This window comes from Cupressus sempervirens, chromosome 3 (assembly GCF_028749045.1).
Source record: "Cupressus sempervirens isolate cs-2001-9-10 chromosome 3, ASM2874904v1, whole genome shotgun sequence".
NCBI lineage: Eukaryota > Viridiplantae > Streptophyta > Pinopsida > Cupressales > Cupressaceae > Cupressus > Cupressus sempervirens.
In genome coordinates, this window is record NC_143120.1 from 383,585,944 (window position 1) to 383,603,150 (window position 17,207).

Consider the following 17,207-nt stretch of genomic DNA (forward strand, 5'->3'; position numbering starts at 1 on the left):
ATGTTCTATTTCTTAGTTTTCATTCTCTATTCAATGGTTTGCCTCACATTATAATATTTTATCAAGATACCTTGCCTATGCTTTGCTCATACATATTTTCACACCTTAATTATTTCCATACTAGTATACTTTCCTTTCCAACCATCGATTACTTTCTATGACTATGTTTCCATACCATATATTGTATTGAACTTACTTTATATTACATTTTTAGAGTTATCTATCAAGCTCGTATATGCCATATTATGCTTCTTGAGTTATCTTTTTAGGGTGCTCCATGCCGCTATACTTTACATTGTATACTCCTAGATCATATGTTGACCATCTATTGGTACATGTTACATCAAAAGAACCATGTCCTCTCCATTAACATGTTTTACTTGTATACCCTAGCATGATTCTGCATTGAGGGAGTTAATGCCCTTCCCCATTGTACTTTTTATACACAAATCCATGTTATCAGTAGGGGCATATCACCTTCATTAGCTCACTATGTGTTTATGCTACACATTGGGATCATATGCCATTCCTAGTAGCACACCTTTAATCATCACTAGCCCATGTTGGGAGTAACCTTAGTTCATTAAATATACCTCCAATCTACATATGATTGTTATGGTTGGACACTCTTGATGTTACATGATGTAATTGCAATTGTCTTTAGACTACAAGATTATCTTTAGTTTAATTTTAATTTCATGTACATTTACCCTCTCTTATTCTTTTGAGAATATAATAAATGCAATCATTATAAATGAGGCACATATTTACTACTAATATTCCTATGTTAGTGTTTGAGGCATTGACACATGTTTCATCGAGTCTCATCATCAAGACTAGATAGATCAATAACACGTGACACACCTGTTCTATGTACCTTATCATGTCATGGCCATTGAACATGCTAAATAATTTGTCACTTTTTATATATGCATAATTTATCTTTTTCAATTTCAACTTCTTAAGAAAAACAAGTAGGCCTCTATAATATACCTAGTTTTTAATTCCTAGACTAAAGTTAGTAATAACACTTTTTAGGTTATCTTTGTGGGTTTTCATGGAGATCAGCACCAAATGATGGATTTACATGATTCCATTAATTGAGGCCCATTACTTTATATAAATCACTTAATATCCTTTTTTGTTTGAATATTTATTTTATATGCATGTTTGTAATTGGTGCGTACATATTCTATTAGTCATTTTGTGTTGACCAAACACATGCATGTGCAATTCAATATTTTGTTCTTACCTTCAAAGATATTCATTTACATGTATTTGCATCAATTTCACATTCTCTTAAATTCAAAATTTTCTTATAAATCAAAAGCATTATAACTATATAGTTTTTTTTTTAAACATTTGCTTTCAATGTATCAACCCTTCCCATATTTTTCTTAGAACTAATCTCAAAATATACTTCCTTGTAAACCTCCATAGTTTCACAATTTATTTTCAAATACAATGCAAAACAAATAGTAGTAAATTTGATAAAGAAATAATTCAAAACTAATAGAGTAGGTGGACAATGACAAACTCTTTGATGCCAAAGTGATGAAGAGGTCCAAACTCTTTTAAAAAACACAAATTTTATATAAAACCATAATCGAATTCCAAAATCTTTATAATTTCATATCTTCAATTACTAAATACTCATACCCATTCTACATTTTCTTTAAATTGGATACCTATAAACTATGAATGAATGAATGAATGAATGATTTTTAATGACATCCATGAGGCCATAAGCCTAAGGGACCCACACAAAGCTCCTAGTCAGTTTGATGTGATTTCTCCAGCCTGTCTCTTTCATTGTGAATCTGCATAAGTAAAACAGTCCCCTTGACGAGTCTTGGTCCTTCGAAAAGGTCTTTTATGTTGTTCACTTTTAACGTTTCTTTGTGTTGGTTGCAAATGTCTTCATATGCTATACAATCCTTTAGATAGTGCCACTCTATTTCCACCATAGCCTCATTGCAAAATCTACAATTTTTGTCCTCCCACTCTTCCTTAGGGACCTTCCATCATCTAGTTTCACATCTCAAACGGTGGGAACCAGATCTCAATTAAGCGATTAGTATTTTTTCCTTTGCTTTGATCTCGGATCCTAAATATTCTTTGTTGTTATGTTTGCATGTGAGATTAAATTCTTCGACATAATAGGCTTTTTTCTACCTAATTAGTTTGCCCACATGATAGATCTGATTTTTCTTGCCACCCATCTTTTAATTTCAGGATTGTTTTCCGGGCACTGTTGGTAGTCAATGTTCCACTTGTTGAACCATTTATCATTTTGTTTCTTCCATGTCTTCTTTCGACGATCTAGTTCTCCGTCAATCGCCCTACTAGGCTAGCGTTGTGCATCTATTTTACTCACTTTTTTTAGATAGCTCAACAATCTAACAATTGTCGAGGCCTCCATCAGGAACATTCCCGCCTCTGCTAAATTAATCTTGTATGAAACTGTGGATTTGATTTTGAGATTAGTTGTGATGAAGTGCTTCTAAATTCTTTCAATTTGTCACCATTTATGGTTTGATATGTTGCTCCGCCATACCTCACTGCCGTATAAAATAACTGGTATCACCAGCAACCCAAAGAGGGTTTTCTTAGTCTTCCAATCCCATAATTCTTCTGTCCTGCACCTGTTTTGAAGAAGATAAGAAGCCTTCCATCCCCCCTGTATCCTTTTTGATCTTCATGTTTGCCAATTGAGCCAATAATGGAAATCTATCCCTAGATACTTGTATTCTTCTACAATTTCTAGCGCCTTGTCATTAAATATGAAAGTACATTGTTGTTTTCTCTTCCTCAAGGAGAAGACCATGATCTTGGTCTTAGAAGTGTTGACCTCCATCCCTACTTCTATGCAAAAGGTTTCTAAGTTCTTCAAATGTTCCCTCAACCCCTGTGTTGTTTGAGTAATGAGAATGAGGTCATTAGCATACAAAAGCAATTTGATCACATATTCAGACAACTGAATTCCCTCTCCATTGGCTTTGTTTAGCCCTTCCTCTAACTTGTCAATATAGAGGTCAAACAAGTTAGGAGATAACAGGCACCCTTGTTTGATCCCTATGTCACTGCCAAAACATTTTGACATGCCCACTTTGGTTCTGATTTTTGCTTTAAACTATTCATAAAGTTTATAAATAACAACTCTATACTCTGTTGGGACCTCCAATTGTTCCATCCTATTCCCTAACTTATCCGTAGGGATAGTGTCGAAAGCTTTCTTAAAGTCAACAAAGTAGCAAAAAGCCTCTTCCCCTTATTTGTCCCATGCTTTTTTGATGAGAAACCTTAGGGTAATGTAGTGATCAATGGTGGAATGTTTTGGTTTGAAACCTGCCTGTTCGATGGCTCTTTTCCCTTCTTTTTTCTGTCCATCCACTGATCTCCACTCTACCATACTCCCATAGAGTTTTCTTAATAAGGGGTTCACCATGATGGTGCAGTAGTTGGAAGGGTTGTTGACATCCCCGCTCTTATGAAGAGGAATGAGTACATTGGTGGTCAATTCCGTGGGAAAGCAACCTTGGGTGACCATATTAAAAATGTTCCTGATGTGTGGAGTCAACCAATCTGTCCCCCACTTTAGAAATTTAGCTTGCAACCCATCAATATCTCGAGCTTTTTCACTTGCTAATCTCCTTATATGTAGAGTAATGTCTTCATCAAAAAATAGTTCATGTAGATTGTTGGTTGTGGGCAGTGAAGCTTCATCCTCTGGTCTCTCATAAAGAGACTTTGCATACTCTAACCATTAAGAATTCGTGATTTTATTTTCAACCTGTTTCCTAGCTTGTTGTAACTTCCTCCAAAAATCTTTAGGATTGTGCTTTCTTAACATGATTAGATCCTTCCTCCGATTAATCACATATTCTTCTTTTTTGGATTTGATTAGTTGTTTGTATTCTCTTATGATTGTTTCGTTTTCCTTTCTCCCTTTGAATTTTCTTTTTGTGGCCTTGCATTCTTCGTCATACCATGGGTTAGCCGGAAAGGTGTTTGAGATGCTCTTCTTTATCTTTGTTCTCTTACAACCCTTTAGTGCTTCCTGAATTAATGAGAAATTAGTGAGCTATTGTTGATGTGACTTTTCTTATCATTGTTTTCCTTGATGTTCACGATGTCATGATGCATTTGGATCTGTTGTTCGAGAGTAGTGCAAAATATCTTCTTATTTTCATTGTTAGTCCCGCCTTTAAAGGCAGAGACCATTGTTTTCGCATGAACTTTTGCACATTAGTTTGCATCAAAATGTGTGTTTAGGAAATATTAACCAAAGTTTCTAAAGTGTGTGGTGTATTTATTTTAATTTTTAGATTTTCTAGAGGATATTATCTTTTTTGTAATTGGTCCTTTATAATTTTGTTGGTGTTTTTTTTCATTTCAGAAATTAATAATTTTTCTAGAGTCAATAAAAAATAAATATAACAAAATATTTGTGCAATGTTAATGTTTTTAAATGCCATCATTAAATGATAAGTGGTTTTCTCCATCACTAATGACAATTTTGAAGGAGTATCACACCCTCCATTAGAAATTTTAAAGTTTGAGAGGATTAATATTTTTTGATTAAATTATTACTAAAATTTATTTATTCTTATTATATTAATATAATAAACTAAATCTCTTCTAAATTTAGATTAAATATTTATTTATTTTATTTATACATTCTATTTAATTAATATTTTATTTATAATAAAAAAATATATTAATGTAAATAAGAATATCATAATTATAAAGTTATGTTATATTTTATTTGATATTTAGATTTATATATTTTAAACTAAATTAACTAATTAATAATATATTTAATTTTTTAATTTAAATTTAAATTATAAATCATTAGTATTTGTCATGATATACTATTTATTTTTTTACATAATAGTTTCATTAGATATTATCTTTATATTTTAATTAGTTATTAATTTTTTTAAAAAAAATGTAGATAAACATTTTCATATTTTATTTTCTTTCTCTCTTTGTGTGGTGATATTATTTTTTCCCAAAGTGTAATATATAATTAGTATGATGGAATGTGCAAAATCTTATACATAACAAATTATGATCATTTATTTTGAAACATAAAAATAAGGAGTATCAAAAATAAAAATAACTCCTCTATTATTACAAAGATTTAAAAAGAATCAGTAAAAATTGAAATGCATTTTATGCTCATTGATTAGGGATAACATAAGCAATTTGTTCACTATTTCAATCTTTTATTCTAATCAATTCACTTTAATTTTAGAAAGGAAAATAAATAAATAAATAAATAAATAAATATATATATATATATATATATATATGCTTGCTCAATAAACGGCCGAAGTCTTGATTAAATTTATAAATTGAATAAAGGAATTCAATTTATGTATATTTTTGTTAATTTAAAAATTAGTTTAATTTTTTTAATTGTGAAGTAATTACTTATATTTACATTATCTAAAAAATTATTCTTAATTGACTTTCTCCATTGCACACGAGAGTGTGATTGCTAGTTTTATAGTATTGTGCAAATCAAGCATTGGCTCTTACTCCTCACACTTAACACTTTTTTTAGTAAATATGATATATAAAATTGTCACTAAATAATTTAAAGATAATATATTTACACTACAAAATTTATAAATCAAATTTATTAAATATTTATATTATATTAAATATTCAAAGAAAAGTATTATTGTGATACATATTATACATAATTAATTTTTTTCCTTCACAATTAATAGTTACCATTTATGTAATAAATTATTATTTTTTGTTTCAATATTACCCTTGCAAGTCATTGTATTAAAAAATATTTAAAGTTTGAAATATTAATTATGTTTTGAATTCTAATTTAATTAGTCGATAGGCTATTATAGGTGGGGATCTCATCCAAACATGTCCGACACCAAAACCACTTACCATTTTTTTCTCTCTGAAAACCATTTGTAGAAACAAATCTTTGAATATCTAATTAGATTTTTTGTAAATCAAATCAAATTCCCAAATTTCCTTTATGTGATGGAATCAAATTATACATTAGATCAAATCAAATACTTTATAGTAAAGAGAAATAAACAATTCTACAACATATCAGGATTATGTGTTTCCAAGTGCTGACATCAAAGGCCATAAGTTTTTGGTTTATGATTATATGGTTAATGGTAGCCTGAATGATAGCATTTTTGAAAATTGGGAGAAAAGTAGGGCTCCCTGAGTTAGTGCCTTGGGAACAAAAAAGAACATCACTATTGGCACTTCTTAAATATTGTGTTACTCTAGTCATGGCTTTCGGCTTGTAATTTATCACAAAGAGATCAGGGTCACTTATATTTTGACGAGAATGTCTATGTTAATATTTTGGGCTGACACAGATTACGACTCAGGGCCAATCTCAGATGACTACTAAGAATAGCCAACAACACTCTCTATGGATAACACACAGATGAGTGATGTCTATAGTTTTGGCTTTTTTTGGTTGGAGACCATGGGTAGCAGAAAGGCTCTGCATAGTTTCGTGGAATCCCCATCTGATTATCTTATCATTGTTTGGGCATGGAGGTTGGTCAAGATAGGAAGCAGGTCATAGATCCAAGGATTTGTCAAGATGGGCCTCAGGACATCATGGAAAGGCTTGTGCTTGTGGGTATTTTATGCGCACATATAATGGTGGCATTAAGACCAAATGAGTGAGGTGTTAGAAGATGCTAGAAGGGGATGCCCCAATTTCTTCAATTCCACAAAGGTATTTGCCCTTGGAACATATTACAACTTTCATAGATGAGTATGGTTCATTCCAAAAGTCAATATGGCACCCATTTTTCAGCTCAATTATTAAGTTACAATGACTTACAATAACAACCACAAATCTTCCCCTATTCAAATCCCTTTGTTCAGATTGTCACCTTGTATATATCCCCAGCTATACTATTAATTTCAATTAAGTATAATTTTAGAGAGCTTGTATTGTAATACTATGTTCTTCCAATAGTTTTTGAGTCTTTTTCAATGGGCATACTGGATCATAGTACAAGCATTTTTTCTCTTGTTGAAGTATTACATTCATTCTTTTGAGAGATGAGTTTTTCCAGACCATTACTCATGAAAGAAGAGAAGATGAATTTTACTTGACATTATCAATATAACTATAAAAAGACTAGAATTTACTTATGTAAATATATAAATTTTATGTTTTATTCATATTATCATTTATGTAATTTATTATTTATTATTAATGATAATGTAAAAGAAATAAAAGAAACTCCAAGTCTCATAAATCATCCAAACCAAACTATGCATTAATTGACTGAACACAAGCTTCCATATCGCTAAAGCAACCTTGTAAAGTAAATCAAATAGGTAGTTCATTAAGAGCCCATGTAAACTAGATTTATAGATGTAAAACATGCCATTGTTTGCTTTCATGTGGGGATTTATGTTGAAACTCATATTGAATCAAATAATAAATCAATTATTTTATTTGGACTAGATAGCATATATATATATATATATATATATATATATATATATATATATATATAGAAATAGAAATAGGTTATATTAGAATTATAGTTAAAATAACACATGATAGCCATGTTTATTATTTGAGTAGGAAAATAGTGTATAAAACAAAACATACCATGTTTGTAGCTACAAGAACATATTAAATATAATTTGGCTTGATTGAATAAATCATGCCTAATCACAAAAGAACAATTATGTTGTATTTGGGCATTTGAACAACCACAAGTTATCAAGACAAGGTTCTATGTGTCGAATGTTGAATGAATCCTTGTAGGATTCATCCTTTGTTTAAATATTCTTGAAACTCATTTTGAATCTATATCTAGAAAATTAATCTCTGTTCAGATGCATCAGTTTTATCTTACACATGCTGAGGGTGGTTGAGGATACAAGCACTAAATTATTGGAAACCTAAAGAAAGGAAATCGGTCGTGATTCACAATCAAAATGACTCTATTTTGCACTTGCATTTGAATAGTTTACTTAATCAATCATCATCCTTCATTTTTATCCATTTGTGACTTGGTTTACGAGCAATTCTATCATTTCAAGGCCTTAGATTGTCTATAGTAAACTAAGTCTTCATGATGTTAGGCACAGTTGGAAACAAAGTAAATAAATTATAAAACCATCTTATGCAAATCTTTTTTTTTTTTGGGGTGGGGGTCATTCTGAATGCTTCAATAAAAAGCATGTTGATATGGAATCTATTTGATAATGTTGACAATAAACCTTTGTAATAAGTATATGACTTGCCAAATAATATATTCTAAATAATTTGAAACAATTTGAAAATTTTACATAACATTTTAGAAGTGTGAAATTAGGATGCTCAACTACCGGGTTATCTCCCTATCCCATAGTCTATCTTTACCCTCACAAACATTAAAACTAATTTATTTCTTAAAGAGAAAATTAAATAGGCCCAAACTAAATCTAAAGAGCACATCAACTACAATTTTATTCAATCTAGAGTTAAATCACTACACAACCTTCATATAGAACCACCATGGTCCTTTGATCGATATTCAAGAATGAAAAATAATCTATATACAATTATTAGAGAAAAGGAAGAGTCATGATTACAACAATTCTAACTGTAGTACAAAAAGTTACACAAACTCATTCTTTCCCTTATTATACATTAATCTAGGTATTTTTCCTTCATCATTCTTAAATTAAATACATTCAATCATTTCAATGTCCTCTGTCCCTTTTGAATAAAGTTGTTTAGTTTTTCATTATTGTGATACAAATCACGTTTTTGCGAAATCCATTTTTTCTTGTTCCAGAAACAATCTAGCCATTAACTTGTATTGTATATAATAGATTAAACTTGCAAACAAAAAAGTGTCTAAAAGTGTCTACTATTTTTCCTCCTATAAAGTTTAGTTTGTGTGAACTATCTTTATTTTTTGTATTCCTCTTTTACATTTCTTTTAGTTTTAATATAATAAATGTATATGAATTTAAGAATGTCTTTTAATTAAACTATTTCAGATTAACAATGTTTAATTTTATATTCAAGCTTTTAAGTTTACTTTGCTTTATATTAAATGCCTAACAATGTGTGTGTAGACAACCATTTTATATAGAATTGTATCTTTTGTCACTATCGACATACCCCTTGCTCCTTTGGGTGCAAGTGCTAGTTATTAAATGTAATAAAATATCATGTCATGCACCATTTTGATGCCTCCATAAACATTCCCCTCCATAGTCAAATTATAACATTGACAGTTAGCACTCATTTTGCATATAGACAATTCTAGGAGAGGTGTAGCATTGGGCCTTCTTCAAAGGTCACAATTGTAGTACTACTCCAACTCAAAATTTTTTCTCAATGGTTAAGTCCTCTTGACTTGTTATCCCATTCACAAAAAAAGAATTAACTATATTATACTTCATCAAACATGGATTATCTAATTTGAGTCAAATACTAAATTTTGATAATAATATTCATTATTTATAAACATGATTAAAATTTTTACCACTATTTTAGTCGAGAGGTGAGACCCACCATACTTCCAATATTTGTAAATTTTAGTTTTTACATAAGGAAGGACTCATGCTGTACCACAGCTCTTGTTTATACGAAAAAGGACATGGAAGAGGATAGATGGCCGAAAGTTGTCTTTAGTGACACACTATGTAAGCGAAAAAGGACATGGATGCAACAAAACATTAAGTGGATGAGTAAATGGAATATTCATTTCAATATGTGCCTCACAAGTAATAAAGAAATAAAGGTCTTTGTTATGGAGAAATTCTACAAGAGAAATTGGGGAAGCGAGATTGGGAGGAAGAAACTATATTATATAAATGAGTTCAACCCCACTTGTGATCAACTCGAAAAAGTGTACATAGGAGCCAACATTTCTTGGAGAGCTAAAATTCTTATTGCTCAGCTGAGAACCAACTCTCACCAACTTCGTTGTGAGACCGGGCGTTGGAAGAGGCCAAAGGAGGCTTTGGAAGAGAGAATTTGCAGATTTTGCAATTCTGGGAAAGTGGAAACTGAACAACACTTTATTATAGAATGTGAGGCCTACAAGGATAGCAGGGATAAGTTTGCGGATACTATATGTGACAGTTCTTGGCATAACCTGTTCAACGAAGAGTACATTGAGCAATTGGGGGGGCTCATCATTAGTCTACACAAGAGGCGAACAGCGCTACTTAAGTCTGCTTGAGTTGTCTTGCTGTCCCATAGGCTATTTTTGGCCTCGTGGACGTTAAAATTTTATCTATCTATCTATCTACGAAACTTGCTCTCTTTATTTCATTTTGTGTATAGTTGGAGACTTCCAATTTGATTAGCGTAAAGATTGAACTAAAAGCGAGTTTACCTTTACGGATAGACATGCCAGCGAATGAAACCGAAGCACGAACTTTTCTCAATTGCGAAGCAACAATGGGCAAAATCCTGAAACTAAAGCATACACGAGGCTAGAATCCTGAAGCCATTTCCTGTTATCTGAATCAAACAAATTTATTGCAGGGAACTACTTAGCTAGAGTGAGTATTTGGAAGGGAATATTTAGGCTTACAAGAAAATGGTTTGTAAGTTGCTTTTTTCCACATTGGGCATCATATACATATGTTTTGGGTTTGTCGCCGGGCTGGCGCCATCGTTGGGGTTCAGATTGGGGAATAACAATAGCTCTGAAGCCTACTTGACGCAAGACGAAAAATGGTTTTCTCAGAGACTTGATCACTACGCTCCTGCGGTGAGTCATTTCAACACCAATTGGATTTTAAAAATTTTTCTTTATTTTTGCAATTCGTTTTATAGAGAGAATTGGTTCATCACATACATACTTAAAAAGACAAGTACAAAATTGAATTTCACTGATCATCACTGCATTTCGTTAGCCATTGTAGCATCAACCTTGGACACTTAACAAAGGAGGCATTCATCCCTAAACTTATATACTTCGCTGTGCCAATGAATAAATTCGCTGCAACAGATTAAGCCCATTACGGCTTAATATAAAATAACATGGCATTTGAGCACAACCTTATGGCGGAATCTCATGAGGGGGCGTCAGGGTCTTTTTTAGAGCTGCAGGTCCTATGGAGTTAGAAAAAAATTACCAAGGGATTAATTGAAAATTTTGGAGAAAAATAACAGTTGGTACTTTTTAGCACTGCAGATATGAGTGGGTGGAAAATTTGGGGGCTAGATATTGCCGCATCACTAGACTTACAGAATCCACAGAGGTCACAAATTCGGTGAGAGATGCTAGGGCACTGCTAACATTCCCTCCTACCCACCCCAAGTGTCACTCCCTGCAGGCCCAAATCACTCATGGAGGAGATCCAAATGCCTGACCAAGCTCTGATACCACTCTGATACCACTTGTTACAAGTGTGGTTGCCATTGCATCAGAAGATCAACTTCTCAATGCCTAGTACAATCACTAGACTTATAGAATCTACAAGAGGCTGTTAGTCTCTCATCATGAATCTTGCACGGAACGCTTACACACTGCCAACACGGCTTTTGTCTGACATTTGTCACTCATCTGAATTTTTTAAATTTGTATCAATATTTTTTTTAATATTTATTTGCTCACATGAATGGAATATGCTAAAAAAAGTATTTATTTAGCTTGAGCTTTAAAATTCTAGCAAGATTCCCTCCATTAAATTTATTTTGAGGAGCATTTAAAAGCTAAAGTAATGGAAAGTTAAAGCTCCTGTAGTAACTATATAGAGGAGGTCGGCCAAGGATTGCTTGTATTTTCAGTGATCTATTTGAACACTTTGGAGATTGATTTATATGCTCCAAGTATGAAATAGTGGTTATTGTTACTCAAGAATGCCAAATACCTCATCAAGATGCCTTAAGTTAGCCTCGCAACCTTTTTGTAGACAACTACATCATCAAATAATACTAGCACAATTTTTATTCGACTACTTAATGCTTACTTGGTTCATAAAATGCTAGAAAGTGTCAGGTGCATTTGGCAAACTAAAAATTATGACCACAAAGTCATGGAACCCGTAATGAAATATGAAAGATAACTTATTCTATGTGCATTTTCCTCTCTTACTCTTATTTGATGCTACCTTGATTTGAGATCAAGCTCAGAGAATCAAACTGCTGTACAAAGTTCATCTATCAACTCACTGATCTTGGGAATAGGGTACTAATTTTTAGTTGTCTTGGATAGTCCTACAACTTTTTGAAACTAGAAGGCATTTATTTGTTAATCTAGAAATAGTAATAGAAATATGGTCAAGGTTAAGAATAGTTCCATAAGACATGCAGAAAGAAATAGCTTTTTTCCCAGTAAAAGGATATGTGGCATTATCACCTTGTTCTACCTGTTTACTAGCTTTGTGCTCTTGAAGTCTATCAAAAGCTTTCTTATTGAAGTTTGTGTTTTGAAACCTTACTTTTCATATACCACTCTACACCAAAAATAGTGTTAACCGTTAAATATCAAACCATAGAAATGGTGGTCTCAATCCTAAGTGAAAGCTCACCTATTGCTAAAGATTTTTTACTTTCATAAATTATTGTTGTTGTTTGCTCTAACCCTTTTTCTCAGTGCAGTGAGAAGCATGTTGGCCAAACTTTTGGAACTTGAACACTTGATATGGCTCGAATCTTTCTTCCCTTGTTGAAAAGGATTTGTGTCTTCAATATGTCATCAAATTGGAACAGAATACAAGTATTATTGATCTAGAGGGTGAAGTTGGGGAATAGGGGGTGGATCATGTTTACTTGGATAGATGTAATTTATTGAGGTCTTGAATATGAGAGTTGAAAATCTGTTAGTGACAGTACAATCAACAATGCTAGCACCATTGCCATGTGGGAAATACATAAGACTTTGAGATTCTACCAAATGAAAAATGTGAACCTTTGATTATCCAGCAGTCCTATTGACCATGCATTGGCACTTATCTAGATTGGGCTACAAAGAAGGGCATCCTTCATTTCTTGTGCATTCTATGCATTTTGATGTGATACTGTTCATAATATTTTGTTGCTAGCCAAGTTTGTGTATTTCTCATAATGCAATTACTATTGGGGATGAAGGGTTTATTCATTATTTCATTATTTGATGAGGTTTTTGTTTGGGTCAAAAGTATTGTAGTGTTTGGTGTAAGTAATTTCACTTGTTTTTGGGTTGTGATTGCAGGATCATCGACAATTCGACCAAAGGTATTATGAGTTCCTTGATTACTTTCAGGCACCAGATGGACCAATTTTTTTAAAATTATGTGGCGAATCTTCATGCAATGGCATTGTAAATGATTACACTGCAGTAAGTAGATTCCTTGAAAACAACCACACTTATAGGATTAAGAATTTATTTTGGTATTTATGATGTTTGTTTGCAGTTTGCATGATATTTTTTATGCTTTGCATCATGGATATGGTTTTAATATTTATATTGATTTCACATAAAGTTTCATGCATTAGGTATAGAAACATTTTGTAAAGTTGCTTTTTATTAGATCTTTACATGATATTTATGAAGCTTCTTGTGAGAAACTCTTGGAAACAATTGATTGATAGCAGAAAATTAGGATGCATTGAAGAGAGATTATCAGATTTATAGATTATGTTAGCTACACCCTTTTTCAAGCTATTATAGAGAAGGAATTTCAGAAGCTGTTAAATAGAAGAAATTTCAGAGTGGTTTTTAATGAATTCTGGTCACGTACCCTCTTCTGGGACATGATAAACTAATCAACATGGTATTTCCTTCAGTTTCTATCACTTATATATATTTTGAATTCACCTTCTTGAATTTCCTCTTCTTCTTGACCTTTCTTTTACATTTTCTTCAATATCTTGTCCTCTTATATTGGTCTAGCAATGCAATTGCACAGTATTTGTTAACTTGATGATCAATCACAATGAAATAGCCTTCTCAGAAAAATTAAGTTTTGCATGCACAGTTGCTAAATATTAAACTAGGAATTTTTTATCAGAATTTGCACACAGTTGTATAATCCATGGGCATTAAATAATGTTTGAAATAGTCCCAAGCTAATGATGTTTGATTTACTCAATATTGGCAAATTAAGTCAACGACGCAGAATTTCCTTAGTACAAATATATACTAAAGATACCATAGGAGCTTATTGCAGAACATAGTCGAAATTCAGATCTTAATGCTGTCTGTTATGCTTACTGATTGGCTCCAGCCATGAATTACAGGGTATTCAATATGATTTGTTAGTCCTCCAGCAATAGAACTGAGCAATGTCTCCCTTGAGCGATGCACCCCTTTTGATGGTGTCAGAACCATCTTGGCCAATAAGTTGCTCTTAGGCACCTTGAAGTGGTGCCGAGTTTTACAGCAAGCCTCCTCCTATGGTACTATCTTCTCTCAATGAATGCGTGTCCTGATTCTACTCCTGCAATTTATGGAACTTTGTCTCAGCGTTTAGCAAATCTGTAAGACAAGGTGTATGGTTTTTGTCCTACCCACATAATGCTTTTGAGATTGGTGTCTCAAGAAGCAGTTTATGCTCGCAGAGGATTCTCAAATAACTCATGATGCTCCCAATGAACTTGTCAACTCTATAAATAGCTGATGGCCAAATAGGTTGGCTTCAAGGACAAAATAAAAATTCTAAACAAGCCAGCCTACAGAGAGCAAAATTGGTTAATATTGTTTATGATTCATAAGCTGTGGGTTAAGGTCTCACTTCCTTTTTTTCTCTCAGTAATAGGTACGGATTTTATTGAAATAGTAAAAACATTACATAAAGTAAGTACAATGAAATAAACTATGAAGCTGCTATGATGGAGTCATTTTGCTGACCAATCCATCCAAAAGAAACCCTAATCATCTAATCAGCCTTGTAGATTCATGTCCAGAGCTCTGCTTCTGTCATTACATAGATTAACAAAAAGCTACAGAATTATATCATTTCTTCAAGAATTAAAAGGAGTGTGTTCATTGAAGCCTTAACACTTCAAACACCAGGAGTAAACACTGAAAGATTCTTGCCAATTACACTTCTGTCAAAGGAACAAAAAACTCTCGAACTTCTCTGCATCCTTTTCAAAAATTGTGAAGCTGGAACATGTGCACTAGTTACATTCTGAAAATGTCAACATCCCCGAGTAAAGCAATCCAAAAATTGTGCACTATAAACACTGAAAACTAATCCTGCCATTGTGATTTTGTACATTTAAATGCCCTTTACATACCTAAATTAGTAACCATGAAGGCAATGGTAAACTTCAAGCCATAAATTCTTTACATTGTTACTTTCCCAGTCACATGTACAAACTATCTACTAGAGTAGTGAGGAAAATTAAAGGAAATTTGTAAACAAAAAGCCTCCAGGAAGGAAAGAACAAAAAAGGGGCCAAAAAACCAAATATTTGGTAATGTCTTGCTGTGAGAGCAAGCATGCCAACACCCCCAAAACAGGGCTCATTCTTATGCTAATTACCAGCCTTTAAAACTTGAAACAATTATCAGAAAACTACAAAAATCACTACCAACCATCCACACACACCCCTGACAGCTCCCACACCATTCCCACTTAAGGGTTGACTGGAAGCAATTATGCTTCATCTTAGGGCTTTCGGAACAAAGCTGTTAATTCTTTCTTGCAACATTGCATTCAATTTAGCCTCTGTCCAGTGGTTGTCTTCTTTGTTCCCTTGGTTGGCCTCTGCCCGCTCATGTATGCATTCTTCAAGTTTGGCCTCATCCTCTTGAGTCCAACCCACTTTGGCCTTCATTTGCTCTATGTCTTGATCAATAATGTGCTGCATGACTACCAATTTCAGGGCAAACCAGCCCTCTTTGGCTCTTGACAAATCTCCACATGAAAGGGGTAAGCTCTAAATTCTCGTTTCTTTCTCTCCCAAATTGATTCCACAACTAGGAACAAAGGTGGCAAGGATTTCCTCTTACCCTTGTAGGGCTTGTTTTGGTACTAGCTGCTGCATCGCATAGCGCGCAATTTCTTTGGACTCACCCACTTGTAGAGCCCAAGCCATTATCACTGAATACAAATCTGTGTGTACGGTGTCAATTCTCTACTAGGAAGAACATGTCCCCCAGAAGTAACTCCACAACATGAGTAAGGCTAGGATGATCAAAATTGAACATGTTGTCCATGCTTGCTTTCCCACTTCAACTATGAAAAGGGTTTTGTTGCCTTGTGCACTGCAGAGTGAAGGCCAACTTTATTGTAACACTCTGCGAATGCCCTCAATTGTACTGAAAAAGACTTTGAGAATGCTGGCTGGGGTGGAGGTAAAAAAGCTGCAGCTAGGGTGGTGAGTAGTGTTGCCATAAATGCCCATCACATCCATCCTTTCTATTTTGAATGTGGGATGCTATACATTAAACTTTTTTTCTTGAATGTGGCACACTAAACATTAAACTTTTTTTCTTGAACGTGGCATACTAAACATTAAAGTTACTGCAAGGTCATTTATGAGTTTTGGGGATGTGTCTTATTGTGGGTCTCGGCCCAGGAATTTGGAAGAGTTAAATCATTCCAAGGTACATTTTTGAAATCTTCAATAAGTACTTCAAACATGTTGAGATTCAATGCCCAGTTTGACTTTCTACCTGCTTCAGTGTTGCCTGCTCTTTTGATGTGCGTGATTCTGAAATCCTCTAGGGTGGCCAATTCTCGATTAATGTTGATAATGTAATTTTGTAAATACTAGGTCTCCATAGTACCTTTGATGATGGCATTGATAATGATGAGGGAGTCACTTTCCACATGTAACTTAGTAAACCCCAGTTTCTGAAGCTCTAATTGCCAACAAGATTGCTTTTGCTTCTGCAACATTATTTGTCCCATTCTGAAGTCTTTTCCCTCCTAATGCAATGAGAACCCCATTGTCGTCTTCAATAATAAAGCCTGCTTTTGAGGATCCTGGATTGCCTTTAGAAGCCTCATCAAAGTTGCATTTCCACCATCCTTCCTGTGATTTTTCCCAGATAACTAAAGCTACAACAGAAAAGGGGTTGAGGTTAACCTCGTTGGACCCATTCATGAGTAAAAGGGTTTGTGGTAATCTAGTGTGAATCGAATTGTGGTTGATGCATAGCATTGGGATCATAAGCCTAACACTATGCCTCATGACTGGCCTTCACATCAACTCAGCTACTCACTTACCCTTGTCTCACTCCTTTTTATTAAAACATTAAAAATTACAATTAACTGAAAGCCTGCCA

The 17,207-nt window shown here is 33.4% G+C and overlaps 1 protein-coding gene across 1 annotated transcript in view; it reads left to right on the plus strand.

Moving 5' to 3' along the window:
* The first annotated feature begins 10,374 nt into the window (after positions 1-10,374).
* Positions 10,375-17,207, plus strand: part of LOC149566614 (putative serine protease EDA2) — a 97,413-nt gene continuing 90,580 nt past the window's right edge. The window contains exons 1-2 of the mRNA XM_089819911.1: positions 10,375-10,751; positions 13,179-13,304. Of these exons, the coding sequence (XP_089676037.1) occupies positions 10,578-10,751; positions 13,179-13,304 (300 nt within the window). The 5' untranslated portion in view covers positions 10,375-10,577. The remainder of the gene's footprint in view (positions 10,752-13,178; positions 13,305-17,207) is intronic.